Below are 27,706 nucleotides of genomic sequence, written 5' to 3'. Positions count from 1 at the left end.
AAAACTCCTTGGAGAACTGAATTTGCCTCAGGGCTGCCAGTTTGCAATCTCTTCCAGTTGTAACATTTTGGGTTTCCTTTCCTTTAACCTCCTTGAGTTCTAAAAGTATGCATCACACAATTTAGAGCATGCCTTTATTCAGAGGATATATTTTAGTGATTCTCCATGATAGAGCTGACTGCATTGAGGAGGAGTTTGGATCTGTATTTCTGCAATCTTGGGTGTCTCTGTGAGTCAATGAATCTGAAAGGGTTATTTTAAAAAGTTTTGTACAACTGTCTTACAAATGCCAGACATTTGTGCTCAGGACTTTTAAACATCTTTTTTTTTCAACTTTTGGTGTTTTTTTTACTCTTGTTTTTGTTCATACTTGTAAATATCAGTTTTTAAAAATCATGGTTATCTCATTTAATTTAAAGCCTCATCACAATCCTTCAAGATAATGGTAATGTAATAGCTGTTAACTACGCACTATACTGCCTCCATGAGGCAGAGAATTATAAGCCCATGCTCTAAGCCATTTTGCAGTAAGACCCAGACTCACTAGTCACTTAAAGCAAGTGAGGGCATCTGGGTTGGTCAGCATTCAATGGTGTACTGAACCAAAGTGCTTCTAAGAGCATTGTGAAATTGGCAGTAATTTTGTGAGCAGGTTGCAAAAGCACTGATAACTTGAAACAATAGCTTGAAAGGGCATACTTAAGAGTATTTACACTATGGAAATTGGCAAATGCTATAAATCAGATCACCTCTCTTCCAACCTAGAGAGGTGATTATTTACCAGCATATTATTGGTCAACAAACTTTCTCTTATAGAGGAGAACAAATGTATCTGAAGAAGGAATAAGCATGTCTGCTAATGGGTGCCAATGAAGTTTATCAAGGGCCAAAGTATGTACTTCAAGAAGCATTCGTGCATTTGAAGGTGCAGGCGTGCTAAGTCTCTTCAGTCATGTATGACTCTTTGTGACCCTATGGACTGTGGCCCGTCAGGCTCATCTGCCCATGGGGATTCTCCAGGCAAGAATATTGGAGAGGGTTGCCATGCCCTCCTCAGGGTATCTTCCCAACCCAGGGTTCACTTCAGTTTAGTCACTCAGTCGTGTCCAACTCTGCAACCCGATGAACCGCAGCACACCAGGCCTCCCTGTCTATCACCAACTGCTGGAGTCTACCCAAACCCATGTCCATTGAGTTGGTGATACCATCCAACCATCTCATCCTCTGTCGTCCCCTTCTCCTGCCCTCAATCCTTCCCAGCATCAGGGTCTTTTCAAATGAGTCAGCTCTTTGCAACAGGTGGCCAAAGTACTGGAGTTTCAGCTTCAGTATCAGTCCTTCCAATGAACACCCAGGACTGATCTCCTTTAGGATGGACTGATTGGATCTCCTTGCAGTCCAAGGGACTCTCAAGAGTCTTCTCCAACACCACAGTTCTCTGAAGTAATGAGTGTGAGGGGGTCAGTTTGTACATGTTAAGGAGTCACAGAGTGAAAAATGAGGTCAGTGTGTCTAGATGGCATCAGTGAGGATCTAAAGGACTGAGTCTTTTGTGTTAAGCAGTGGTATAGTAAGAGTATGAAAATATGAGCTCAAAATCAATGTGTGTATGTATGAGATTAGCGTGTTTTTCATAGTCAGGGGTGGGTAGGTATAATGGAGGATTGCGTGTGTATGAAAGAGTGTCAAATATATGTGTTGGAGGGGACAAATCTGTGTTTGTGAAATTAAGTTTGTGTTTAAGGGGGCTTATGTTATCTATGTTCAGTATCTGAGGGTATGCATCGGAATGAACCTAAAGGTATGACTATGATAGCCTGAATAACTGTTTCAGCCTTAGTCCTTGAACCTATTAACATTATATTCTGCTTCAAAAGAGACGAAAATACAAAATAACAGTGCTAAATATTTTTAGCACGATAGAGCATTATTTCTTTACCTAGAAGCAGGTAGCCTAGGGCTGGTGTGACAGCTTGTCCCATAAAATCCTCAGGGACCTAGACTCTTTGGGCTCATGCTCCACCATCCCTCAAGGCCCCAAATGCCAACTAAATATCCTGCCACCTATCTCTGCTCCCATCCTCTTTGTTTCCTGAGGCTGTGCCCTGTGGCACCCACAATCTTAGTTCCCCCATCTGTGCCCCCTGACTTGGGAGCACAGGGTCTTAACCACTGGACCGCCAGGGAAGTCCCTGCTCCCATCCTCTTTTTTTTTGCTGCTCTGGGTCTTCACTGTGGCGCCATGGGCTTCTTTTGTTAAAAGGCTTAGTGGCTCTGCAGCATCTAGGATATTAGTTCCTGACCAAGGATGGACCTGCATCCTCCTCTTTGCAAGGTGGATTCCTAACCACTGGACCACCAAGGAAGTCCCTCAGGTCCTGTTTTTATCCTTTTACTTGAAAACACTCTGGTAACATTAGTCACATTCATGGTTTTGCCTTGACCATATCTTTGCGCAGAACTTCAAACCAGTATATCTGAATGACAATTGGCCATCTCTCCCGTGATGTCACACAAACCTCAATTTCAGCATTTTCAAAACCACTCAGTTATTTTCTCAACTTCATCTTGTAGTCTGTTTTACCTCTCTGAATGGCACCACCCTGTTGCCTAAGCCAGGAAGCTGAACATCCTGCTAAGTTTTCCCACCCACTCTGCCCCCATCTCAGGCTTCCCTGGTAGCTCAGCTGGTAAAGAATCTGCCTGCAATGCGGGAGACCTGGATTCAATCCCTGGTTTGGGAAGATCCCCTGGAGAAGGGAACAGCTACCCACTCCAGTATTCTGGCCTGGAGAATTCCACAGACTGTATAGTCCGTGGGGGTCACAAAGAATCAGACACGATTGAGCAACTTTCACTCGGTGCCCCCATCTTATCAGTTTTACCATCCCACCTTAATATGTCCTGAATTTGTCCCATTCTCGCTATCCTTACTGCCACCATCTTAGTTCCCCCCTTACCATTTCTTCTTTGGACTGCTACAACTGACTCAAAAATTAAGTCTAGGTTGCCACTAATTTTCCTATAACAAAAATTTATTACTACTCTCTGATTTAAGAAACCTCCATTGGCTCCTCCAAACCTCTACTGGCTCCTCCTTTGCAAGACTCAATAATGTTATGGAAATCATCTACTTTAAAAAAAAAAAAAAAAGTGAAAGTGTTAGTCGCTTAGTCCTGTCTCCCTCTGCAACCTCAAGAACTGTAGCCCACCAGGCTCTTCTGTCTATGAGATTTTCCAGGCAAGCACACTGGAATGGGTAGCAATTCCCTTCTCAAGGGCATCTTCCCGACCCAGGGAGCAAACTCAGGTCTCCTGCATTGCAGGCAGATTCTTTACCATCTGAGCCACAAGGAGAGCCCTTGGAAATCACATATGGAGCTTTCTAAACACAAAGAAAACTGATTGTATCACAGACCTGATGAATAACAAACACAGCTGATATTCATGAGCTTTGTTATATATTTTCTGGCTTATGTCTCATAACTTCATGAGTAGGTATTACTCTTTCACAACTGTGGATGGAACACAAGTGATTAAGGTATTTGCCTGAAGTTCCCTGGTGGCTCAGCGATAAAGAATCCACCTGCCAATGCAAGAGACACGAGTTCCATCTCTGGGTGGGGAAGATTCACCTGGAGAAGAAAATGGCAACCCACTCCAGTAAATCCCCTGGACAGAGGAGGCTGGCCGGCTATGGTCCATGGGGTCTTACGAGTAGCACACGACTTGCGGCTCAGACGGTAAAGCGTCTGCCTGAAGTACGGGAGACCCGGATTCGATCCCTGGGTTGGGAAGATCCCCTGGAGAAGGAAATGGCAACCCACTCCAGTATTCTTGCCTGGAAAATTACATGGACTGAGGAGCCTGGTAGGCTACAGTCCATGGGGTCGCAAAGAGTCGGACACGACTGAGCGACTTCACTTCACTTAAAGAGACTAAACAACTGGATCATATGTAGTGGAAGCTACGAGCTAGATAAACTAATTTCAGAGTCCAAATTCTTAACTGTAAGGCATTCCCCAGTCAGAAGCTCTGAATGATTCCAAAAGGTAAACCCTATTAGCATAGAACGGATTGCTGTATGCTTGATACGGAATCCTTGGTATCCAACTCAGCGTATGGCACTCGGCAGACATCCAGTGAGCAGTGGCGGACCTCCACCTGGAAGCTGGGGTGGCAGTTGAGGACGGCCACAGGAAGTTAAGAGGATCCGAGGAGTACACGTGGGTGGGAACACCCGGCCGCCGTTTTGCAGCTCCTTCTGGGCGCAAGAGGCGGGGCCGCTGGGCCCCTGGCGGTGGGCGATATCAGCCCCGCAGCCGGAAGTCGAGACGTAACTTCCGTCGCGCGAAGATGACGTACGACACGCGCTTCCGCGTCGGGGAGCCGGTGGCGGATCCCGGGAAGTGGAGACCCGGGGTCCCGGCAGCGGGGCGGCCCGCGGGCCACGGCGGGGATGCACCGTCGTGGGGTGGGAGCTGGCGCCATCGCCAAGAAGAAGCTTGCCGAGGTGAGGGGAAGAAGGCGGACCCACAGCCACCCCTGACTCGCGAGAGACAAATCTCTCCGAGCAGAGCTCTATACCCTCAAATAGCCTCCCGAAAGAATTTGACGCGGGCTTCTCGGATCCCGGGGAGCTGAGTTTCTCCAGCTTCCAGTGGATTGGAATGGCACCATCCCCAGACCCATCAGTCCTTTTCCCCACGCCCCTCAATTTGATTACAAGGGAGTCGTCTGTTCCCTCCTCTCCCTAAGAAAAACCATTTGCGAGACCCTCCTCTTTTCATACTTCTGCGGAAGCGATACAAGTGGGAGCCCCCAGCATCCATTCTCTCAACTCATCCTGGTCTCTTTGCCTGACAGGCCAAGTACAAGGAGCGAGGGACTGTCTTGGCTGAGGACCAGCTGGCCCAGGTGAGTAGGTTGGAGGGCTCCAGGTAACAAGAGAGATCCCACGAGGCTGGGCAGGACCCCTCTGATATAAACCAGAGTGTCTGGATCAACCAAAAATAGAGTATTTGGCAAATCCTGATTTCTGTGCTGCTCAGATCATTTAGGTGACTTGCTAATAACAACGATAGCTGACATCTTTGAATGATTACCTACTTTCAGCATCCCAGGCATATGTCCATTTTCTTTAGGTACGCTGTCTTTTTCATTCCTCTTGACAGTTCTATCAAGAAAGAACTCTGTTCTTTGCAGTTTAGAATTGAGGGCGCTGAGGTGTTAAGTGCTTTATCCAAGGGTACATAGATAGTAAGTGGTAGAAGATTTCACTTGGTAAGTAAGTGGTAGAAAACTTAAGCCATGTCAGTGGCTGAAGATTTCCTATTGTGTGAATGCTTCAAATTTGATTATTAGGCACGTCTTTGATTTGGGTCTTTTGAGTTTTTACTTTAAATGCCAAAGAATAACATGGAAATATTGCCTAACCTCTGGCACCCACCACCATCACATCTAGGTGTGTACCAGAAGTGTGTGACAGTGATGAGGGTGTGGTTCCTACAGTTTCCTTCTCTAGTATTTCCTTCTCTGTACATGCCCTCTAGTGTACTCATTTATTTTTCCTGGTGAAGAAAAGGAGGCAGTAAGGCAGGGAAATGGGGCCCTTGAACAGAGGAAAGAAGGTAGACACAGGCTGTGCTCTTCAAAAAGTCCCAGTCATAGAGGGAGATCAACTGGAAATGGTGACTATAACAACATACACATTTTTAATAGGAGAAAATGAGAGGAGATGCTGGGCCAGGAGTGGTTATTCTTGGTGGGTTGAAGATAGGCTTTGTTAATTAGGGAAAGAGGAGTAATGCAAATAGGAAATCAGAATAGCCCCTGAAGCTAAAAAGAATGTAGCTTTAGAATGTAATGTGGTAGACTGTAGACTCAAAACCCTTCCTCAGAGATTCTTTATCCAGGGTTATCCTCAAGGAGGTCCTTGACCCAGAGATTCAACAACATGTTGATTCATGCCAGGCTTGCTTACTCCCCTATCTAGCTTTTCTGTCAGTTGCTGAAGATTTCCCACTGTGTGAATGCTGCAAAATTGATTATTAGGTGCATCTTCAATTAATTTCATTAGATTTTTTTAAATGATTTTATTTTATATTGGCATATAGTTGATTTACAATGTTCTGTTAGTTTCAAATGTACAGCATGTTGAGTCAGTTACACAGTATCTATTCTTTTTCAGATTCTTTTCCCATATAGGTCATTACAGAATATTGAGTAGAGTTCCTTATGCTATACAGTAGGTCCTCGTTTGTAGGTCCTTCAGTTTAATAACATTCCCCAACCCCCCGGGAAAAAGAAAAGCACTTACAACATATTATATAATGAGTTGTTAAGAGAGTAAATCCTAAGAGTTCTTATCACAAGGAAGAATGTTTTTTTTCTATTTCTTTAATTTTGTGTCTGTATGAGATGATGGATGTTCACTAAACTTAACTGTGATCATTTCATGATGTATGTGAGTCAGATAATTATGCCGTATAATGCCATATATACAGTGCTATAAGTCAATTTTATCTCAATAAAACTGGAAGAAAGTGAACGAATGAGTAAATACGAAATTTTTTAAAAAAGAAAGAATGGGAAAGAAAAAATTGTTAGATGCATACTGACTTTAGAACAGAAACACGTAGGGAAAAAAATGTGTATTTTAGAATTGAAGCAACATTACAGCATCTTGTTTCTGTTATAGCAGAACTGTGAAGGAGAGGCAGGAAAAAAAAGGAAGGGAACAGTTAACAGTATAATGGTAGTCCTGAAGACAGTAGGTTATTTCAGCCTTTGCTGTGCCACTGGCCCGGGGACCTACTCTTGGCATTTAGTTATCATTTGGTTGGGTTGCCCCTAACCTTCCCTTTGTTCATCCTGCAGATGTCAAAGCAGTTGGACATGTTCAAGACCAACCTGGAAGAATTTGCCAGCAAACACAAGCAGGAGATCCGGAAGAATCCTGAGTTCCGGGTGCAGTTTCAAGACATGTGTGCCACCATTGGCGTGGATCCTCTGGCCTGTAAGGAATCTGTAGGGGTACAGTGTTCTAGGGTTGCTAAGGGACAGAGTTCACCTAGTTGTCATCACTGTTGCTGGAACATCTTCTGTAAAGGCTTACAGGGAGATCCTAGCAGGATAGGGAGTACCTAGCAGGATAACTGAATGTCCAGTTTGATGGGAACGATGGAGAGGTTGGAGTGCAGGCTGAGTGGACAGTGTACATGATCTTCCCTGGAATGACGTGCTCTAAAACTTTTTTATGACTTTTTTCCCTTTATTAAAAAAAATTTTAAGTTTTGATAAAAGTGGTATGTGTTTCAGTCAACAAAGAAAATAAAAGAAAATGAGAAAGAAGTCTTTTGACCCTGCCTGTTATTGCAGAGATAAAGTATGGTTAAGGTATATTTACTTTCTAGACATAGAAAGTAAATCATATTCACTTCATCATATTTATAAATTATTTTTTAAAGATATATGGGATTATGCTGTAATTACTACTTTATAACCTGCATTTTTTACTCAATAAAATATCTCCAGTGGACTTTCGAATACCAGGTCTGTTTATACTCTTAGCTTTGTCTAGACCATATATCCCATTGTATTTGACTCTGAGCCAGAGATATCAGCCAAATAGAACTGCTTTTTAGATTGCCCACCTTTAAAACTTTCTGAACCTGTTGTTTAGTAGGAATAACCAAGAGTCAGATGGTGTTGAGTATCCTGAGTCCAGAAGGGCTTAACACTGGGCAGAGAAGACTGCTCATATAGTAGATGTTTTAATCTAGCTTTGAAAGAAAAAGTTGTTAACTAATGAATAACCTAGCTGTTGTTTTTCTGTCTTTTAGCTGGAAAAGGATTTTGGTCTGAGATGCTAGGCGTGGGAGACTTCTATTACGAGCTGGGTGTCCAGATTATTGAAGTGTGCCTGGCCCTGAAGCACCGGAATGGAGGTGAGGGTGGTTGAATGGAGTCCTGTGGACTGGGCTTTGGGTTTCTCTGAGAAAGAAAAAAAAGTCTTCAAAAATGATCTTTCCAGTCTGGCAGTCTGCAGGCCAATAAGGTCTTGAGAAGCTGTTTGGTCCTGAGAAGCACATTAGTGCTTCATGCAGTTGAATTCATGGCTGGTCTCCATGGCCAGCGGTAAACATCAAGGATTCTCTGTATTCTCCAAAGGTCTTTGGTCAGGAAAGCTTAGCTTCTAGTTGTTACAGAACATATAGGGAGGTAGAAAATAGGCCTTTCCTCCTGATAGATGATATGTCTGGATTATGATTTTCTCATTAGTAACCATAGGCCTGCTCTGCTTCTCCAAGGTGTGGTGATGTCAACGGAGTCTCTGTGCTACCCAAAATGTGACCTTCAAAATGGTCATCCAGTGGTGTCATCTTAATAAGCATACTGAATGGTCTTAAAGCTTAAAACCAGTTAGAAATCATTGGCTGTAGACACAGCCCTGGTGTCAAGAGAACATTTATAGTTTTTCAGATATGATGCTGACTTTTTTAAGTCATAAAGGTAATCCTTCAACTGCTTTCTGTCCCCCCTCTCCAATAGGTCTGATAACTTTGGAGGAACTGCATCAACAGGTGTTAAAAGGAAGGGGCAAATTCGCCCAGGATGTCAGCCAGTAGGTTTTGTCTTCCAACCTCTTGGAGTATAGAAAGGTCTTTAAAAATCAGGTGGAAATCTTTTCTCCTTACTGTTTGTAGATCTAGGTTAGTTTAGAAATCTTTTATTCCTCTTTATGATCAGAAGAAACATTTTTATTTTAGAAAACTGAAAAGAGATATAAAAAAAACCAAACCACCCATTGTTTCTCAGCTGAGAGATTATAACTATCAAACATTTTGACAGATTTCCTTCTAAGCATGCATAAATATGTGAATGTGTGTGTATGCACACACATTTTTTTTAATAAACATACTTGAGGGAGTGTATACTCTTGACATTATTTGTGGTCAAGGAGATTAGAGCAGGCACTGAGAAAGGCTGGGGAAAGGAGTTGAGCTCAGAAGATGGGGTCTAAATGGCCCTGGTTCACTAGCCTTTATACATGACTCCAATTTGAGAAAAGGTGAAAAAACCTAATCAGTATGTAGACTGCATATGTGGTCTGCACATTTTCAGACGTGGGTTATCTTTTCTAATTTCAGTTAATTGTCAACTAAGAAATCAGAAAATCGAACACTGCTGGGTCTGAATTTCCAGATGGCAGTAATCAGCTGGGTTGCCCCCTTTCAAATGGATAAGCATTCTGTATTTTGCCATGGTTCACACTACTCCCTATTAAGTTCAGCTCGCTTATTCACATGTCCTGATGGGCTCCTGGAAGCATGTTTTTTTACCTCTGGTGTTGGAATGGCTTGCTGAATGGAAAGCCTGACGACTCTACCATCTCCCTTGAACGTCCAGGCACCATTTGGTGCACTTTAACCCTGCCTTTTTACCAATGTAGTTAAATGTTGTACAGACATGTGAGTCTTCCATCAGGGTATCCTGCCTAGGGCAGAGCTGAAACTGCGTTGTTGCTAGGTCTGGTCTGCCAGGGATCTTTATGCAGCTCTTCCTCACCTCAGAGACGACCTGATCAGGGCCATCAAGAAACTAAAGGCACTCGGCACTGGCTTCAGCATCATCCCTGTGGGTGGCACTTACCTCATTCAGTCTGTTCCTGCTGAGCTCAATATGGATCACACTGTGGTGCTGCAGCTGGCAGAGGTACTAGTGTGCCTTCTGAGAGAGAGTGTGTGTGAGTGTGCGCATGCATGTGCATGTGTGTGCATGACAGTCTAGGAAGGTATTTTCTGATCTCCTCCCCACCATCACTCATGCGTTTGCTGAAACTGTCTAACGGATGCACTACTCAGACCTGTGCTTATTTAGCAGATGTTTATTGAGCAGCTACAGTGCAAAGCACTGGGCCAGGCTGGAGGGGCAAATAAAGATGGGTACCACATAGTTCCTGCTCTCAAAGAGCTCACATTCTAGTGGAGTAGTGGACAGACATGCAGACAACTAACTGAATATCCTTGGTGAACAGATTTTTTTGATGTCTTTGTCCTGTTCCTTAATAGGGCCTTAAGCTGTACCATCTTCCTTCAGATCCTTATCATGTGTTTAGGGAAGACACGTTTTCAGTGCTATAATGGAGACTAGAACTGAACAAGGGAGGGGGCTTTTCTGGGTTGGGGAATGGTTCGGGTGAGGCTGGACAAGGGCTGAATTCTTAATTATTTTCAATTATGATCAGTTTTGATGATCATCATTCCTATCAGTTAATCATTCTGAATCTTTGCCATACTCTCGAGTTTGCTGATAAAAGTCTACATTAATATTTAGTACCAGGGATTCTACTTAAGACTGAGCACCTCAGTCTGCTTACCTCTCTCATCCTGAAAATCACTTCTTACTCTCTGCTGGGACCTCTAAACATTCTTTTCTGTGCTCCCTTAGGCTTTACCCAAGGGCAGGTCCCCCTACTGTCTGGATAAATTACTTGTCCCTGGGCAGATGCTGGATTCTAAGGGAAAGCACACACTTAACTCAGTCCCCATTCCTTCCTTCAGAAAAATGGCTATGTGACTGTCAGTGCTATCAAGGCCAGTCTTAAATGGGAGACGGAGCGAGCGCGGCAAGTGCTGGTACGTGACTTTTGGAATGGTTGAGAAAAGACGGGCCCCAGATGGGAGGAGGTGGGTAGACAGGTACCACTCAGGCAAGGGCTGCAGCTTCTTTCTGCTAACTTCTTGCCTTGAAGGCTGTTGCTACCACACAGAAGTAATCCCAGTGTTTCTCTGCAGATGGCACAGAGAGGTAGAACTCACAAAGGGGCTTCGAACACTGGCACACAGGTACAACCAGCCTGCCACTGCCACTGGGGAGTCACCAACACCTTCTCTCATGACCTGTAGAGCCTGGTCAGATGGTTAATGTGGTTTGACTAAAATTAGCAGTGGATACAGAGTGAAGGGAATTATTAACTAATGATATTAGATTTCTGTAATTAGTACATTTATATATAGTTTTATATATACAAGTTTCCTGGTACTAACCAAAGACTAGTGTGAAGAGAGAGTAGCATGAACATGTAGGAGCCCTGGCTTTCAGTATCCTTACCCAGGCAGTTAAATTAAAGACTTAACTTCATCTGTGAAGTGGGGATGACATAAACATTTGTTTAATAATATTGGGTCAAACCAACCCATCTGGAGCATATTTCCAGTTACAGGAACTATGAGTCCATTCTAATGCAGACTTTCCATTAACTTTTCCAAAAGGGTTTCCCTGTCTTGTAGCTGTCTGTTACCCTGTAAGTTAACTGAAAGTTAGTGATCTCCATTTGTTTTAGGGAATGGAGTTAGTGATTTACTCAAGGCCATGTAGCAAATGTTTCTGTGGCCCTACCTTCCTTCCACAACATCCCCCTTTGTCATGATCCTCTTTCCCAGCAGCACAGATTAAGCAACTTGGTAGTATTTCTCACACAGGGGGAAAAGATCTAGGTTAAACACATCATTCCAGTTTGGCTGTGTGGATATGTGAAGGCACTCTTGTAGATTTAGTTTGAAAACCCTACTGAAGCCAAGATAGGTTTGAGGGTTATATACCCTACTTTGTGGAAACTCCCCTTTCTCAACTGACTTTTTCCTTTTTCCACCAGGAACACCTGCTGAAGGAAGGGCTGGCTTGGCTGGACCTGCAGGCCCCAGGGGAGGCCCACTACTGGCTGCCAGCTCTTTTCACTGACCTCTACTCCCAGGAGATTACAGCAGAGGAGGCCAGAGAAGCGCTCCCTTGACTGGGAATGAAGTGGGCACAGCATCAGGCAGGGAGAAGAGGGAGGAGCTGGTGGTGAATAAAAGCTGGACAACTTTGTTTTAAAAAAGAACCAAAAAAAAACCCCCCAAAAAATTCCAAGTTTTTTTCTTCCCCTAATATTCTTCATTTATTACTTTATTATTTTTTTAAAGTGCCTTCACATTGCATTTTTATTGGAGAAAACCTTGTTTATCCACTAAGGATAACCTGAGTAACAGAAAACAGTGAGCACATATAAAATGACTTGCACAGGTCATCTACTATAAGGTCACGGTAGAGCCGGGCCTAGAATGAAGGCTGTCTTGTCTCCTGGCTAAGACAGTCTAGTCTCTGTAGCCCTGAAACATAAATTCTAGTCTGTTAATTCCAACCCCTTCCTCATAAGATGTTCCTTATCTCAAATGAGCAGACCCTAATAGGCCAATAAACATTCACTTTCCCTCTTCCAGCTTCATCTGTAGAAGTTCCAGCTTATGGCCGCAGACTCGGCTGTGTGTGTTAAGGAAACACAGGTCAATGGTTGTTAGAGCAAAGAAAATGGAATTTGAGGGGAATCAACCAATAGTGGATACAGTATGTCTCAAATTCCCGACTGACTTTCCCTTCTATACTGATCACCAGGTCCCTCTAGCATTATCGGTGGGAATCACTTATTGAACACCCGTGAGACACCCAGTTTTATATACCTTTTATATAGTCCTCACAATGGTAAATGTCAAATAGGTGCCCTAACCTTTCAGGTGAGGAATCTTAATTGACAGGGGCCACCTACCACCTTAAGCAGAGCTCAAGTTAGAGCCTAGGCCAACTAACCCCAGAGCCCACACTTGCCTTTATCTAGCTTTGCATGGCACAGGTTAATAGATTTTATATTTAATTTCTTCCTATACAGATGGTCAATCCAGAGAAGCCTCTGTACCAGAAAGCAAGAGCCTTCCATAGCGAATAGAGAAGGTGATGAGCTGGGTGGCCAAAGTTAAGCTCTGTCTTCATGGTCTTTAATTCTAAATTCCCCAGGGTTGGTTTGCTGTCAGAAAACTGAAAACCCAATGGTTTGGGATATCCACATTGACACACCTTTCCCTTACCAAGGGGATATATAGTCTGAGCCTGTCTCTAGCTCTGCCTGTCCTTTAGGACATGTTCACTTCCAGAATAGGTATTTCTTTGGAAGCAACTGAGACCAAGGTGGCATTCCTCTCCTTGCCTGCCAAAGTTACAGCCTCAAAAAAAGGACTGTATTTCTGATGGATGGAAACTTCTTGTCACTAGCAGTTCTGCTTCCACACCATATCACGTAACCCAAGTTTCTGGCTTCCGATGAGCACTATCTTTATCCGACAGTTTCAGGCCTAGGTGAAAAGTTTGTCAAAATGATCACATTCTTCCTTTTACACAAACCCTCCCACACCCACAGGCGCTTCCTCCTTCTGCCAAAACAAACTTTATTGCACCAAAAAGGAAAAAAAAAAATTCATTTATATACAGTCAGATATAAAGACATCTCTTTGACTCCTGTGCATATATATTCCTCAACTCAAGATTTAGGGCGTAAAAGTCAGGCTGGTATGCCAGACATGCTCTGCTCATGGCAGGGCCAAGGAGGATTGTCACTTGAAAGTGGGAACACTTAAATGGATGACAGATGACACTGGACCAACAGACCAAGGGCATTCTTCCAAGCCCTGTACTAGCGCTGGGAATGGAAGAGGGAAAATTAGAAGCAGGGTCCCTTTTTGAGTCTCCTTGTGAAAAGACCCAGCCTTTAGGTACTAAGCTAAACCTCCATCCCCCAAGCCCACTTACTGTCCAGTTTTTCTTCCTGCCCTCCCAAGTAGGACATTCTCCATTGTGCCCACCCTCTCACCCCCCACCCCTGGGAGGTCCCATGATCCACAAGGCAGAGGCCTCCCTAGCAGCGGGCAGAGCAGGTACGAATTACCAGTATCCTCCCCTTTACATGTGGCTGGATACTGACTGAGGCCCTGTGTCATGCGGCTCACTGTTAGCCCACTGGGAGCCCTAACAGTAAGAATCTGGAAAGTACAGGAGAATACATCAAAACCGGGAAGGATGGGTTCCCTTGATGCCCAGTATCACAGGGCACCTAAAGCACATTTTTCTGAGCCAACCAGCTAAAGGATCACTGCAGCTAAATACAGATAAGAGAAGCAACACAGCCAGGGAAACACCCATCAGTCAGTGACAGAGCAGCTGGAGGTGAGGGGGGTGGAGAAGGGGAGGAGTCTGCAGAGTCCCAGCCCCCATCCCCTCTGCCATTGGCTACCCTCGTTCCCCACAACTCCCTGGGCTTTGAAGTGAGGAGGTGAGACTACAGGCTGAAGTGAGAATACACAAGGACAGCCAAACAAAATACAACAGGACTAGCATCAGCCTCCTCTCTGTATCCCACCCCCTGGAGAAATACCCTCATTGTGACTAGTATTTATGAAAAATCTGTTAAAGAGACTATTTTACGTAGTGGCTCTAATCCCATACACACAGCAGCTGCTTGTGTTGGGGCCTTTTCTAATCAGTGATTGTGGGAACAAATGGCATTTTCAGCTTCTTACGGTGCCTGTGCAGGCTTTACCACGACCTTGGTTCAGTCCCAGTCACATTTGCCTTCTGTCTTAAATCTAAAATGGGTGAGGGAATGGGGGACACAGGAGAAAGGTGCTCAGGTGCTAGGTAAAGCTTACTCATCAGCAGCCTAGACTCCACCACTGTTCCTTCTCTTTGGTCTGTCTAGAACAGTGACTATAAATTAGGAAAAACTTTTATGCTGGCCCATGGGAAATAATGGGGGTAGAGGCAGGGAGGAAAAGGGTACTGGGGAGCCCTGCTTCAAGACTGCAGACAGACAGACAGACAACCACCCAGACTGCTGAAGTGTCACAGACAGCCCCCCACCCCAAGCTCCCTTCCAGATATCCCCATAAATCTTTTGGGAACACTCCCTCTAGGAATTGCAATTTCCATCTCCCACCTGTCCCTAAGGAGCTGGCCCTGTGGAGAGGTGTGTTGGTTTTGTTTTTTTTGCCAGAGGCCGTCGCCCTAGGTGCTTCTGCATAGGTACCTTGGCCCCTGATTCGGGATGAACACAGTCCCAGATGCTCGAGAGCCAAGGAGGTCAGATCAGAAACAGCCTCCCCTCTCCCACACCCTGGGATCCGAGCTTGCTTGGTTCTTGCCATCTTGCAGGATGGCGTCACATTTGGAGGGAGATACACAGTGCCTCTCCATCTCTGGGGTGGGGGAAAGGGACTTTGCTGGGACTCTCGAGTTGGGGGAGGGGAGAGGGAAGCAGGGTCTAAACCCTCAGGCTCCCGTGCAGGTCTGTCTCTGTCCCAGATGAGCTGCTATCAGAGTCCATTTCGGTGTTCTCATTATGGAGCCTCTCCAGCACTTTCTGACGAATCAGTCCCAGGCGCATCAAGAGGGACTGGTAGTCAAAGTGGCCCCGTTTCTCTCCAAAAGGGTCCTGTGGGGGGGAAAGGAGACAATCGGGAAGGAAGATTCAAGTCTGGGTGGCTCACCCTAGAGAGACAGCTTTAGGCCCACATGAAGTACACACTCAACTTCTGAGCATGGGGAAAGAGGAAGGAATATTGTGGCATGTTCAACAACCAGACAGGTCTGGCTTGGGCTAACATTAAAACGTGTTTGCATTCCCCAAAAGCAAGCAAACATGCAAAAGGGGGACACACTAACAGGAGGAGAGAAGAGAAATTCAAGACGAGGACTGAATCATTAAGTATGGCGATGTTTTCAATGTAACCTCATAAAACTATGAGAGGTTCTCTGTGGCTTAGATGGTAGAGTCCGCCTGTAATGCAGGAGACCTGGGTTCGATCTCTGGGTCAGATGATCCCCTGGAGAAGAAAATCGCAACCCACTCCAGTATTCTTGTTTGGGAAATCCCATGGACAGAAAAGCCTGGTGGGCTACAGTCCATGGGGGTCGCAGAGTTGGACCGAGTGACTAACACTTTACTTTCATACAAACTATACAAGGGAAAAACTGTCCTTCATTCCCTATACTCAAAAGGGAAATTTACTTTTCTAAGATCACAGGCAGGTAGAGAACTCAGGAATTCTGACTTCTGGATAAGAACCTGCCCTCCTCCCCAGGGATTAGTCACCATGTTCCTGTCCAGACTTTTGGGCATCACTCCAGTCCTTGTCCAGGGAATGCAATGGCAACCCACTCCAGTACTCTTGCCTGGAAAATCCCATGGATGGAGGAGCCTGGTAGGCTGCAGTCCATGTGGTCGCTAAGAGTCGGGCACGACTGAGCGACTTCACTTTCACTTTCATGCATTGGAGAAGGAAATGGCAACCCACTTCAGTGTTCTTGCCTGGAGAATCCCAGGGACGGCGGAGCCTGGTAGGCTGCCGTCTATGGGGTCGCACAGAGTCGGACATGACTAAAGCAACTTAGCAGCAGCAGCCAGTTCTTGTCATTCAAGATCAAAGATCACCAAACATCATGTGGAAAGGGGATAACTGTCCTTAAAGTCTCAAAAATAACTATGGATGGGGTGGAGAATATAAAAAAGGAATTAAAAATGCTAAATAGGGATTATGGCAGCAATGTAGCTGGGCCAAAGTTTACACAAATGGAGACCTCTTTCCTTGGCAGTTACAAAAAAGTATATGCTCCTTCCTCTCACATAACGCCTGCCTCTCCCACATAAACTCCGGCCACACTTCTGTACACACACTACCCTCACGATTGGGGCCAGTGGATGGAAAGCACAGTCTCGAGACTACAGCTTGCATTTTCCACATGTGAGGGTTATGGTCCCCAGAGGCTGAACTTCACACTTAATCTGGAGCTGTCAATTTCTCAAATCTTCTTCCTTTCATCACTGGCTCCATTTCCACCCACTCTCCTCTTCCCCAGATGCTGTTTTTCCTGCCCTTCCCTCATCAGAAATTGTTTTTCCTTCACAGACTATTAGAAATACTGCTAGATGCCAGCAAAGAGAATTCTTGATGGGGAACAAGCTACAGCATGCAGTATCCTCAATGTACCCTTAGAAAAGTTTCAGGAACAAGTCAACCTTGAACTTGCCCTGTCTTCTGAGTTTAAATGGGGCAGGCAGGGAGGAAGTCCTTGAAGGAAGTATAGGGAAACTACCATCTCTGAGGAGCACCTGAGGAAACAGTACATTTACTCCCATGGCTGGTGGTGTTGGGTGTGTGGAAACACAGACCAAAAAGAACTGGAAAAAACCTGATGACATCTTAGTCACTTAGCCAAGTCACCACTTTTCTATAGCAAGTAAAGGATCCAAAAAACACAGGACTGGTCCTTCAGGACAGGAGGATTCTCAACCTATTGCTTATATTTGAGTCTATTTACAACTTAGTTTAGTAAGAACCTCTTCCTTTAAACAAACCTGAATTCTACATTCTTACTGGAAGCAGAAGCACATTTCTGGCAGAGAATGAACAACTGGTTACCATCCTTGTAACAGGAATCTTTCAACAATAACAACTGCACACTCCATGTTTCCCTAACCATCCTTTCTCTTGGCACCCCTCTGAACTAGGGATGAAATTCCAATAACTGACTCTATGATCCCTAAATTCGGAGAGGGCTGATATTCTTAGTTTGAAAAGACTGCTCACCAAGATTGGAAGGAGTTCCAGGATAGAAAGTAGAATGATTCAGATTCTACTCAGGAGCACCTACTTTAGGCCAGGAACCTAGAACTAACTCCAGATGGCTTCACTCTCTTTGGGTTTCAGTGACTCAAATGCATCAGGTTCCTTTTGGTTCTGAATGCTATGACGATGTGGACATCACCCTTGTTGGGGGGTTTAAATGGTCTGTTGTAAGGTCTCCGGAGCTAGCAGCAGGGGCTCTGTTGTTACCTGCATAGTCTGGCCTTGAAGGTGCAGGCGATCTTTGCAGGCCACCTCATAGAAGTCATAATACTCCAGGAAGGACTTCTCCATCACCCCTCTGGAAAACAAGCAGAGAAGTTGAAGTCAGGCACAAGAGGGGAAGGCACCACCGCTTCACCATCTAACTTTAATGCCAAATTAAGCAGCTAGAGTTCCCATGACCAGATTTGGTTTCCTACAAAAATCTTTGAATAGAAAATAGAGATTACTTTCTCTATTTTCCACTGACTGCCCATGGTTTATTTCCCTTAGATTTTAAGGATTTTAAGATGAGAGTGACTGTTAATACTGATCAGCTGAACCCCAACCTCAACTCATGACTTGCCCAATCGTTTTCCAGAGGCCATCCCTAATCCCAAAGCTTATTCAAAATTCTCCTAGATACACCTGAAACACTGTACATGAACCCTGCTGCTGCTGCTGCTAAGTCGCTTGAGTCGTGTCCGACTCTGTGCGACCCCATAGACGGCAGCCCACCAGGCTCCCCTGTCCCTGGGATTCTCCAGGCAGAACACTGGAGTGGGTTGCCATTTCTTTCTCCAACGCATGAAAGTGAAAAGTGAAAGTGAAGTCGCTCTGTCGTGCCCGAGTCTTAGCAACCCCATGGAGTGCAGCCTACCAGGCTCCTCCGTCCATGGGATTTTCCAGGCAAGAGTACTGGAGTGGGTTGCCACATGAACCCTATATCAACCTAAAAAAAATAAAAGTAGCCCCTTCAAATCTTAGAAAAGTTTGTTTCATTAACTCTTTGTTCATCTAGTTTTAACACCTAGAAGTAGACATGAACACTAAGAAATGGGTTTATTATGAAGTCCTCTACATCTCATTTGGCTGTGTAACAGTCACATGTCTTTAATATGTCCAGGTGCTCATCAAACAAGGGTTCCCCGAGGGCATGGACTACATTTTTCCCATCAGGCCTGGCACTCTCTCAAAACTGAGACTCTTTGAACTTCCTTTTAGATAACCCTTTGGTCATTTGCTCTTTAAAGGCATGAACCACATCTTTCCTTTTAATCTCCCACTGGACTTTGCCCCAAAGGTATGAACAAGCTAAATCTCCAAAAGGAATACCAAGTATCAAGTGGGCTCTCTTTACACATACCTTAAGGGTTCAGGGCAGGGACATTTTCCTTCCATCATATCACAGACTGCCACTCTGATGGTCTCATGCCGAATACATTCATTGTAATTTTTGCTGTCTCCTGGATGTCTCTCCTATAATGTGACAGATAGCACAGTATCCAAGTATAAAATTCAGGTAAAAAGAAAACCCAATGGGAAGAGACTTTAGATTAGTATACGGTATATGAACCAAGCAAATTAACTATGAGGATACCTTTCCCACTACATGGCAGACATGAGGAGCAACTAAGTACGTGAGACCACTCACCTCTCCCCATGCATACCAACACCCATCCTCTGCTATGGATCACTTGACTATAAGTAGCAAACCAGATGCATCGAATTTCCCTAAGCTTGAAATGAACAGCCTTGCAGAAAGGATTAAGTGGGAAATAACCATATGTAAGAATAATGGTGGGACAAAAAGTTATAAATGATGCTAGGAGTCTCAACCTAAAAAACCTATAGATAGCAGGATGCTTCCCGGTTAACTCCTTTACATGCTTGTTGGTGCCACCATCATTGAATCAACTGTTATCTATCAGACGTAGAACTTGAAATTTTCAAAAGAAAAACTCCAAACTTGGTTTAGAGAGCTGACATGAAAATGTGAGAGCATGGTATCCCAACCTTTAACTCTTCCCTTGTTGCTCTCTCCTACCACCATCAATCAATGAGAGCCTTGGCCCTGATCAAAACATAAAATGAACAGGAAAGAGAAACGTGCTTTCAGTCTACTATCTCAGTTCCCAATGTGCATCAGAGAAAAATCACAAGGGCAATGTGGGATACTGTAAACTTTTTGAGGAAAACAAGAGTATTCAACACTTGTGCAAACTCCATGCTAACTATTACCCTGAGGTAGCAGTTCAGTTTTAATATTGACCTGTATTACATTCCTGTTGATGACATACTATTTTTGTGAAGCTGGATTTTCAGTCTCTACTTTGATAAATAGCAAGTACCATAAGAAAACAGGAGGGAAGAGAAATGAGGGCGGTGGCTGTGATCTGATTCCATGATTTTAAAAGTTGTGTGGCACTCAACAGGTGTACACATCCTATTATTAAGTCACTGTAGTCATCGGAGAAGGAAGTAAGTGATTTGGACCTAACTATTTAACAAATGGAAGAGTCTGGCATTTCTTTCTGCCTGGGAAACTGAAAAACCATCAAGACAAGAGGGTTCAATGAACCAAGAATGTTTGGTAGACTTAAGAATAAAAGTCACACACACACAAAAAAAGAATAAAAGTCACGTCTTGAAAGTGACATGGGCTTCCTAGTGGCGCTAGTGGTAAAGAACCTGCCTGCCAATGCAGGAGAAATAAGAGATGCAGGTTTGATCTCTGGGTTGGGAAGATCCCCTGGAGGAGAGCACAGCAACCCACTCCAGTCTTGCCTGGAGAATCCCATGAACAGAGGAGCCTGGCAGGCTACAGTCCATAGGGTTGCAAAGAGTTGGACACGACTGAAGCGACTTAGCACGCATGTCTTGAATTTCCAAACAATACGTAAAAATAAGCTCCTTGGTTAGCCAATGGGGTCCATTTCCATTTCTACTACTCCTGAAATTGCATTCACTATATGTTTGAAAGGATGGCTTAGGGCATAATTTTTGTTCATTCTTAAAGGGTATTTCCCTTTGTTTAGGTCTCCAAGGAATCACCAATGTTAATATTATCTCAAATAGTTTCAAAATGAATTAAGCTGTTTTAATCACCTAAACTGAATTATTATCCTTTGAGATATCAGTGGAATTCTTTTCCTGTGCTCACGAGTAACCCTGGAAGAGTCTCTGGAATAATGTAAAACTTTGGGCTCCTGGGACTACATCCTGATCTGTGCATCCTTGTGAAAATTAACTAACTTCTCTGAGTCACAACTACCTCAGCTGAAAATGGGGATAACATTTATTTTGCAAAGGTAGTATGAGGATTAAGTGAGAAGTTACATATAAATGTTTGGCAGTGGCTGGCATACGGTACCCCCTTTGGAAAACATGAGTTTCCTCCACCTTTTCTTTGGCAGCACTGACTAAAATATTCTTGCTCTAGCCAACAACTGCTCCTTTGGCTCTGTAGGTAACAGTACTTCAGGATTCCAGAAGAAAGTCTGGCTCAGCAGCAGTCACTTGGGAGCACCTTAAAGGGATGCTGGAGAATGGAGGCATACAGAAGAACCCACTGGCTGCAACCTTCCAAGGAAGATGTGGAAATCAATTTCCAAATGACTCCACTAACTTCCACATGGTAGATTAATCCAAGTCAATGGAAATAACTTGATAATGTTATTGTAATTTAGTAAGAAAAAAAATTCATTATTAAGACACACACATGCCAGTTCCAACAGTGACAAGTTTAATACACTGGACTGAGCCAGGTCAAAAATGAAACAAAAACCCTCAAGCAGATCTTTCAGATCTCTTAAAACCCTATATTCAATATTCTGCACTGCAGAGCTGGGCCCACCTGGCCTTACCTGCTCAAAGCCAGGTTCGTTGTGATAGGGGTTCTCGGTCATCAGGGATTGGATGGAGATGAGCACAGAAGAGATGCTCTGGGCTGGGCTCCAGGCAGGGCCGGTCCACGTACTGCAAAACACAGCAGAGGGGAGGGGAGCACGTGAGGCAGAGAGACGGGAAAGGCCACACAGAAAGACCAGTGTACAAGTGCCCTGGGGCCTGGCAGCACCATCGTGAGTGACTCACTTTCTCCTTCACTATGAATACTCTGGAATTTCCCAGCCTCCATCTCCTCTCATTCACCAGAAATCAGTCAACTGACTAATCCTCTTATCAAGTGGCACAAAAGAGGGTAAAGCAAGCATGGTAACTTTGAAGGGATTTTCTCAGGGCTAGGAGAGAAACAGTAGACAGGGGAGGTTCCCTTCATCAAAATGAAAGAAATAAGGTAAGAGAACAACTCCAAAGACAGTCTAAATGTTAACCTCTATGGATCTCAAAGGGCTTGCTTATTTATTTATGGGTGGTGATGGAGTCAGAGAAGGAGAAGTTGAGCACAGAGGCAGAGAAGGGAGTGAAGCCATCGGTTAGATAGAGGCCATGTGATGGGACTGATGATTGGGGATCCAGTCTCTTTCAAGCCCCCAAAGATTGTCAAATTCTCTGAAGACTACATAACTCTGACAAAGGACAGAAAGGAAATAAAGGACACTCCGAGAGCGTGGAGGATTTGAAAGTAATACATGAATAACATCTTCAACAACAGAGAAACACCAAAATTACTGCTCTTTCATAAACCTGATGGAATGTTGGGAGGAGGAGGGAAGCTTGGACATAAAGACATTTATGTTTTAGCTCAATTAATAGAAGAGATGGCACCTGAGCTGGAAGCTGAACATAACCTAAAACAGTACTGGCTTGTTCAAGTCAACTGGCCACTTCCTTCTCCCTGCTGGTCTTGAGAAAAGGCCAGTAAGTGATGAGGAATAGTGCCTCTCAACTTCTCAGCTTTGCTCCCCCAGGAACCCTAGACATCACACTCTTTGAAGCTTCTAGTATGTGGGAACTGAAGTCAACAGGGTAAACTTTCAATGTCTTTTGTAAGTCAGCCCAATATTTTTTATAGTTAAGGAGGAAAGGAATGATGGTGATAAGGTGAATGGACAACTAAGTATGCATGGGAATATTCTCCTCTGATTCTTGACGGCAAATTTTCAAATTCAGAGTAGCTGCTTTTCCTTTCCATCCAATACTGTGTCACTTTTACTCCACACCCTCTTACTTCCCCCGTTTCTACTGTGAGCTGATGTTTGCTCAAAATAGTTTTATACTGGCCTAATGAAGGAAAACTTAATACAAACACATGCTCAAGAACAGCTTCCATACAGAAGCAACAACTAAATCTCCTTACCACTATGGGACACACATATCACCATCTTTCCAGCACAGACAATTCTCTAATGAGATAAAGGACTTCTTTAAAGACAATCTCCTTTACAGGACTTTCTCACTGCCACAATCATGGAACATATCCCTACATTTGAGAGAAATGGGGATGAGGAGAAGTTTGTTTCAGCTGCCTTTTCCCTACACAAACCTAAAAAGTACTGGAGTGGACAGGAAGAAAGAGAACAGTATCACCAGTCTGGGCAACTTTCTTAACTTCAGTTTTTACTTGTTCTCTGACTCAGGGAAATTCAGATCACACTAAAAAGACCAATCCAGAATATGCTAGAAGATATTTTCTTTCTGAATTTTTAACCCCCAAAGGTGATTAAAAGGGAATGGATGAGAACTACATGAAACAAAATCTTGGCATCACCTAGAAACAAAAATGTACTCTAAACATTTCATATCTGGTATGATTTCCAATCTAACATTTTTTATTCAGTTGTTAAAATATAATAATCATCATCACCACCACCACTTCCTCCAAAGCCACTCACGAGAAACTCAGAAATAAGACATTCACACCCTTAAATGGCACAGGGTCTGCAGCCTTTCTCAACCTGCTCAGAAAAGAATTAAGCCCTGATGCCCTAAGGTAGTGGTTCTCCAGCAGTCTGCACCAGAATCACCTGGAGAGCCTGTAAGACACACTGCTGGCCCTACCCTCAGAGCTTTTGATATATTAAGTCTAGGGTGGGGCCCAGATTCTGTACGGCTATAAATTTCCAGGTGTTACTGCTGCTCGGGGTGAACCACTTCACTAAGGCATCCATTGTACATCATAAATTCTGTTTTTTGCATCTAGAATGATAATAATCAAGTACCATCCAGGGAAGAATTAAGGAAACAGTCATTCCAATTATTTTCCATGTTCTGTGATTCAGATGAGAAACCCTGGTTGATAAAGGCTGGCCTAGAGTAGTATTGGCTGACAACCAACTTGGCCACTTAGGAGTCTCCTCTTACCCTAGAATACTCAAGCAGACTTTCCCATTGCGGTAGAAGTTGGGGTTAAACCTCACTGTGTTATTGCCCGTTGTCATCAGTTTGACCCGAGGTGGGTGGATGGGATAGTCGGGCGGACACCGAAACACGAACAGGAAGAAACCCCCTTCATAAGGAGTGTCAAATGGGCCTGTGATCAATGCATGAATCTGCAAAATAAAACCCCATCTCAAAATTGTGAGGTGATGTCCCATCCCAAACCCTCCTGACTTCCACTTGCTACCCACACCAGAAGCAGGACCTTCATCTGAATCCATATTTCATATCCTCACCATGCAGAATCAATGGCCTGTGCTCACTCACACTAATATTTTTGGAATTTTACGAACCCCCACTACAGTGGAGTGGCATCTTACTCAGGGGTTACATTCTAAAGTTAGAGCCCAGGGTGAACATTGGATCTAGCCAAAAATCACCCTTGAGTGTCCCTTAAAGTATGTTTTCCATTTGGACTTTGCTGATCAGCATTTTATGTAACAAATAGACCACCAACATACAAAATATCACACACACCTGTAAAATATTATCCTAGCAATGTTTAAGAAATCAATACTTCTTTTTAACTGAGTACGAGTATTTGGATTTGCCTAGGTTAAACGTGTACGATGCAACTCCACCCTCCAGTTATGTAGCACAAAGGGGAGGTAGATGAGCAGAAAAGAGGAAAGGGATCGGAGGCCACAACAACAGTGCCAATCACAGGGCAGAGCTGAGGTTTGTGATGGGGGCCTATGGTATCTGTTTCCTCTGCAGAGGATCAAACCTACTGTAGAGGATGTGGCTCAGGCAGCATCCAGCTGTGTGAAAGATACAAAGAAAAATGGGGAAACTCAGGGTCCACTCAGAGCCACAGACTATCCCCAGAACTTCCCCCAAAACCATAGGTTAAATAATAATAATAAAAATCAGCACTTAGAACTAAATTCTCTTCCTCCAGCTGTGATTATCAAACAAGATTTCTCTTCTCCAAGGGAGGAAAACCTTAACTGACTCAGTTATATTTCTTCATCTGCAAAGGCTCCTAGGCACTTAAGTCTGCTCAGAATTTAAACAGCAAAAGGAAAAAGAACCTGCAATCCAATGCCTCCATCTATAGTCCCCACCTTGTCCTGGTGGCATCCTTTGTTTTCTTTTAGCCTTCAGTTCTTCGGAATAGCAAGCTCAAATGGTATCAACATGACATCAACTCTGGGGTCCCAGGGACTAGTATATAACACTGATATTTGACTAAGGACAAGATGTCCCAAGAAAAAATTTCCAACCACATAAAAAGGAAAATCTCAATTTAAAGGAAAACCTATTTAAAACAAAAGAGACACACAAAAAATACCAAATCTGAATTTTTACTCTAATTTCTTACAGTAAGAAATTTGGACTTGCCTAGGTTAAACATGTGGAAATTTCTATACTAGGAAATTTCTATGATACTTTATATGATAGAATTTTCATTTAAACAACACAAGATTTATGTAATCCAATTTCTTCCTAATATCAGTTTAAGTGAAAATTCATCTCTAAGATAGAGTAATCAGTGACAGAGAAGTCTAGGTATCTATGCCAGAGAATTTAAGCTTTCTCTGTGTTTGTGTGTGGACAAGACAGGAATGGTCTTTGGGGTGGAAGGGATATTCAAAAGGATCAGTAAGGACAGGAGCCTAAACAAGGCCCTGCAACTACAAACACTGCTCACTCAAGCTTGCCCCATCCCCAACCATCTTTCCATCTGATTTACAGCACCACCCTTAAAGGTCAAGAATGGCAGGATAGGGGGAGAGTTGGGTGGTACAATAGGATGTTCATATAATTTATCACCCAAACTGGACCATTTTTGAGGGAAAGAGAGCCCTATTAATAGTTAGGCTTGGACAATAGGCATAAACTGGGATTTTCCAAGCCAACTAGAACCCTTTGGCACCCCAAAAACAAATAACCTATTCAAGGCTCTGCTCCACCTCACTGTGTGACCTTGGGCTAGCCACTTACTCTCTTGCAGTTTTGATTTATTCACCTGTATAATCAAAGATGTGAACTGGATAATCTCTTTCAGGCTCTTTCAACTTTATGGCCCCAACTTCCCCAAACCCCACCAAGGTACATACCTTTGTCATGTCAACAGTATCAGGTACAACGAACATTCCTGGAGGAGGCTCCTTATAAATGGACATGATATCCCTGTATAACACCAAGAGGAAGTGGAAGGGAGTGAGGGAGAGGAGAAAAAAGGGGAATCCCTTGAGCAGGACAGTTGTCACCTCAATGAGGCCAGGGTTTGAGAAGGTGGTGCTTGGTACCACAAATGTTTGCACTGTCTTGTTGGCTGAGAAATCTCAGCTGAGGGAGTACTTGTCAGGCAAGCAGAGAGCAAATTATCATCAAAGGGGCACTGTTTCCTCAGGGGGAGGGTAGTGAGAGGGGGGAAAAAAATTCAGAGATCCCGATGGCATCAGATGTCACCCTGGAAAAGCCACATCCCATTTACTCTCACATCCTCCCACATGGCACTTCATTCACTCCCCTCCTCCGAGATTCCCAGGTACTACTCCTGAATGCTAAATGAAGACTTTTCAGTTACTAGGAAGGCTTAATCAATTCCATTAAAAATCCAATTCTATAAACCACATAGTAGATCGTTGTTGGCATGTGGATTATATGAAGCAAGTGAGCTAACAGGGAGCAATAACGGCCTTTTTGCCCAGGAGACTAATAGGGTACAAATGTCTTCTCTGAAATTGCTGAGAATCGCACATGTGGAAGAGGACATGTAACCATTACTACATAAGATGAGAGAAAACTTCTAGGTCATAACTCATGAACTAGAATGGATCAGTTGTGAGCAAGGGTCTATCTACAGAAGGACGTTCTAGTTGGAAAGTTTAGGGACTTGCTCTTGCGATGAGTTTGAGCAAGCTCCTGGAGTTGGTGATGGACAGGGAAGCCTGGCGTGCTGCAATCCATGGGGTCACAAAGAGTCAGGACACGAGTGAGTGACTGGACTGAACTGAACTGAGGATACACAGGGACATTAAAAAGTGCAAATAAGCAACAGAATAAAGGAAAAGAAGTATTGGTAGAACTGAGAGGTATGTTAGGATTGGAAGGCTGAAAATGGCCAAAGGAGTACAGGAGTTGAATGCTGAATTTAAGTTAGTGGTGGCAACCTCGATGGAGTTGGCAAACTGTGTCAGGCACTGGGCCAGGTACTTTACACACAGTATGCTCTTTAATTTTCAGAACAATCAGTAGGTAGAAACATCTGAAGGAACTTGGAATGTGGGGAATGTGATTACCCAGATGAGGATGACTGTGATGGGGGCATGGGGAGAGAATCTGGTTGTCAGCAAACAGGTTTCAGGATTGACAGTAACTAAAAAGCATTCCCTTTTCCTCTGTGATAGGTACTATACACTAAACAATTTCGCAAAAACATTATCTATTAAATGATATGATCTAAGACCAGTCACCCAAGAAATAAGCACAGAAGGGACTTGGACCTTTGTTCCTATATTTGAATTGGGTATATTGGCTTCAGAAAGTAAATCACATGACTCAGGGGAAAGACTACAGAAAACAAAAGTCTTGAGTGGGATATTACAAGCCAAAGTGAGACTAGGGGTGGGGGCTGGGTGTGAAGGAAGCTTGAGTTCCTGGAACAGGTGTGAGAGCAGACAGTTCTGGGATTCTAGAAAAGTGGTTCAAGGGAAGGCTGCGGGCATATGGGTGAACAGACCTAGACTTGGGGAGGAGACTCTGAGGAGGGGGTTTGAGGAGGCCGGGAATAAAAACCCAGACTGGCCTGGAGTCTCAGCCCGGGCAAAGCAAGCGGTGTGTGTATTACAAACGGGGCTCGGGAGGAGACGACGCAGGGGACCGCTGGGTGGGGCCTCCCGGCAGCATCTAGCAAGGCTCGGGTGGGGAAGAGGGGAGTGAGG

The 27,706-nt window shown here is 44.0% G+C and overlaps 2 protein-coding genes across 2 annotated transcripts in view; one reads left to right on the top strand and one right to left on the bottom strand.

Moving 5' to 3' along the window:
* The first annotated feature begins 4,366 nt into the window (after positions 1-4,366).
* On the top strand, positions 4,367-12,265 carry SNF8 (SNF8, ESCRT-II complex subunit). The gene is made up of 8 exons (XM_010842751.1): positions 4,367-4,513; positions 4,867-4,917; positions 6,880-7,018; positions 7,845-7,949; positions 8,554-8,626; positions 9,576-9,717; positions 10,566-10,640; positions 11,660-12,265. The coding sequence occupies exons 1-8, from the start codon at positions 4,460-4,462 to the stop codon at positions 11,795-11,797; spliced, it is 777 nt and encodes a 258-aa protein (XP_010841053.1). The 5' UTR covers positions 4,367-4,459; the 3' UTR covers positions 11,798-12,265.
* Positions 12,266-13,244: 979 nt separating this feature from the next.
* UBE2Z (ubiquitin-conjugating enzyme E2Z) overlaps positions 13,245-27,706 on the bottom strand; it is a 15,323-nt gene continuing 861 nt past the window's right edge. The window contains exons 2-7 of the mRNA XM_010843150.1: positions 25,877-26,094; positions 23,739-23,926; positions 21,341-21,452; positions 18,841-18,953; positions 17,703-17,793; positions 13,245-15,301 (exon numbers count right to left, since the gene is read on the bottom strand). Coding sequence (XP_010841452.1) covers positions 15,131-15,301; positions 17,703-17,793; positions 18,841-18,953; positions 21,341-21,452; positions 23,739-23,926; positions 25,877-26,094 — 893 coding nt within the window. The 3' untranslated portion in view covers positions 13,245-15,130. The remainder of the gene's footprint in view (positions 15,302-17,702; positions 17,794-18,840; positions 18,954-21,340; positions 21,453-23,738; positions 23,927-25,876; positions 26,095-27,706) is intronic.

The sequence above is a fragment of the Bison bison genome, unplaced genomic scaffold (assembly GCF_000754665.1).
Source record: "Bison bison bison isolate TAMUID 2011002044 unplaced genomic scaffold, Bison_UMD1.0 scf7180017864180, whole genome shotgun sequence".
NCBI classification, from domain to species: Eukaryota; Metazoa; Chordata; class Mammalia; order Artiodactyla; family Bovidae; genus Bison; species Bison bison.
Note: the sequence above shows the minus strand (reverse complement) of the source record. Positions and strands in the feature narration are given on the sequence as shown.

Coding starts and splice junctions, on each gene's coding strand:
- SNF8 (XM_010842751.1), top strand. CDS start 4,460: ATGCACCGTCGTGGGGTGGGAGCTGGCGCCATCGCCAAGAAGAAGCTT. Junction 4,918..6,879: donor CTGAGGACCAGCTGGCCCAG/GTGAGTAGGTTG, acceptor TTCATCCTGCAG/ATGTCAAAGCAGTTGGACAT. Junction 10,641..11,659: donor AGCGAGCGCGGCAAGTGCTG/GTACGTGACTTT, acceptor TTTTTCCACCAG/GAACACCTGCTGAAGGAAGG.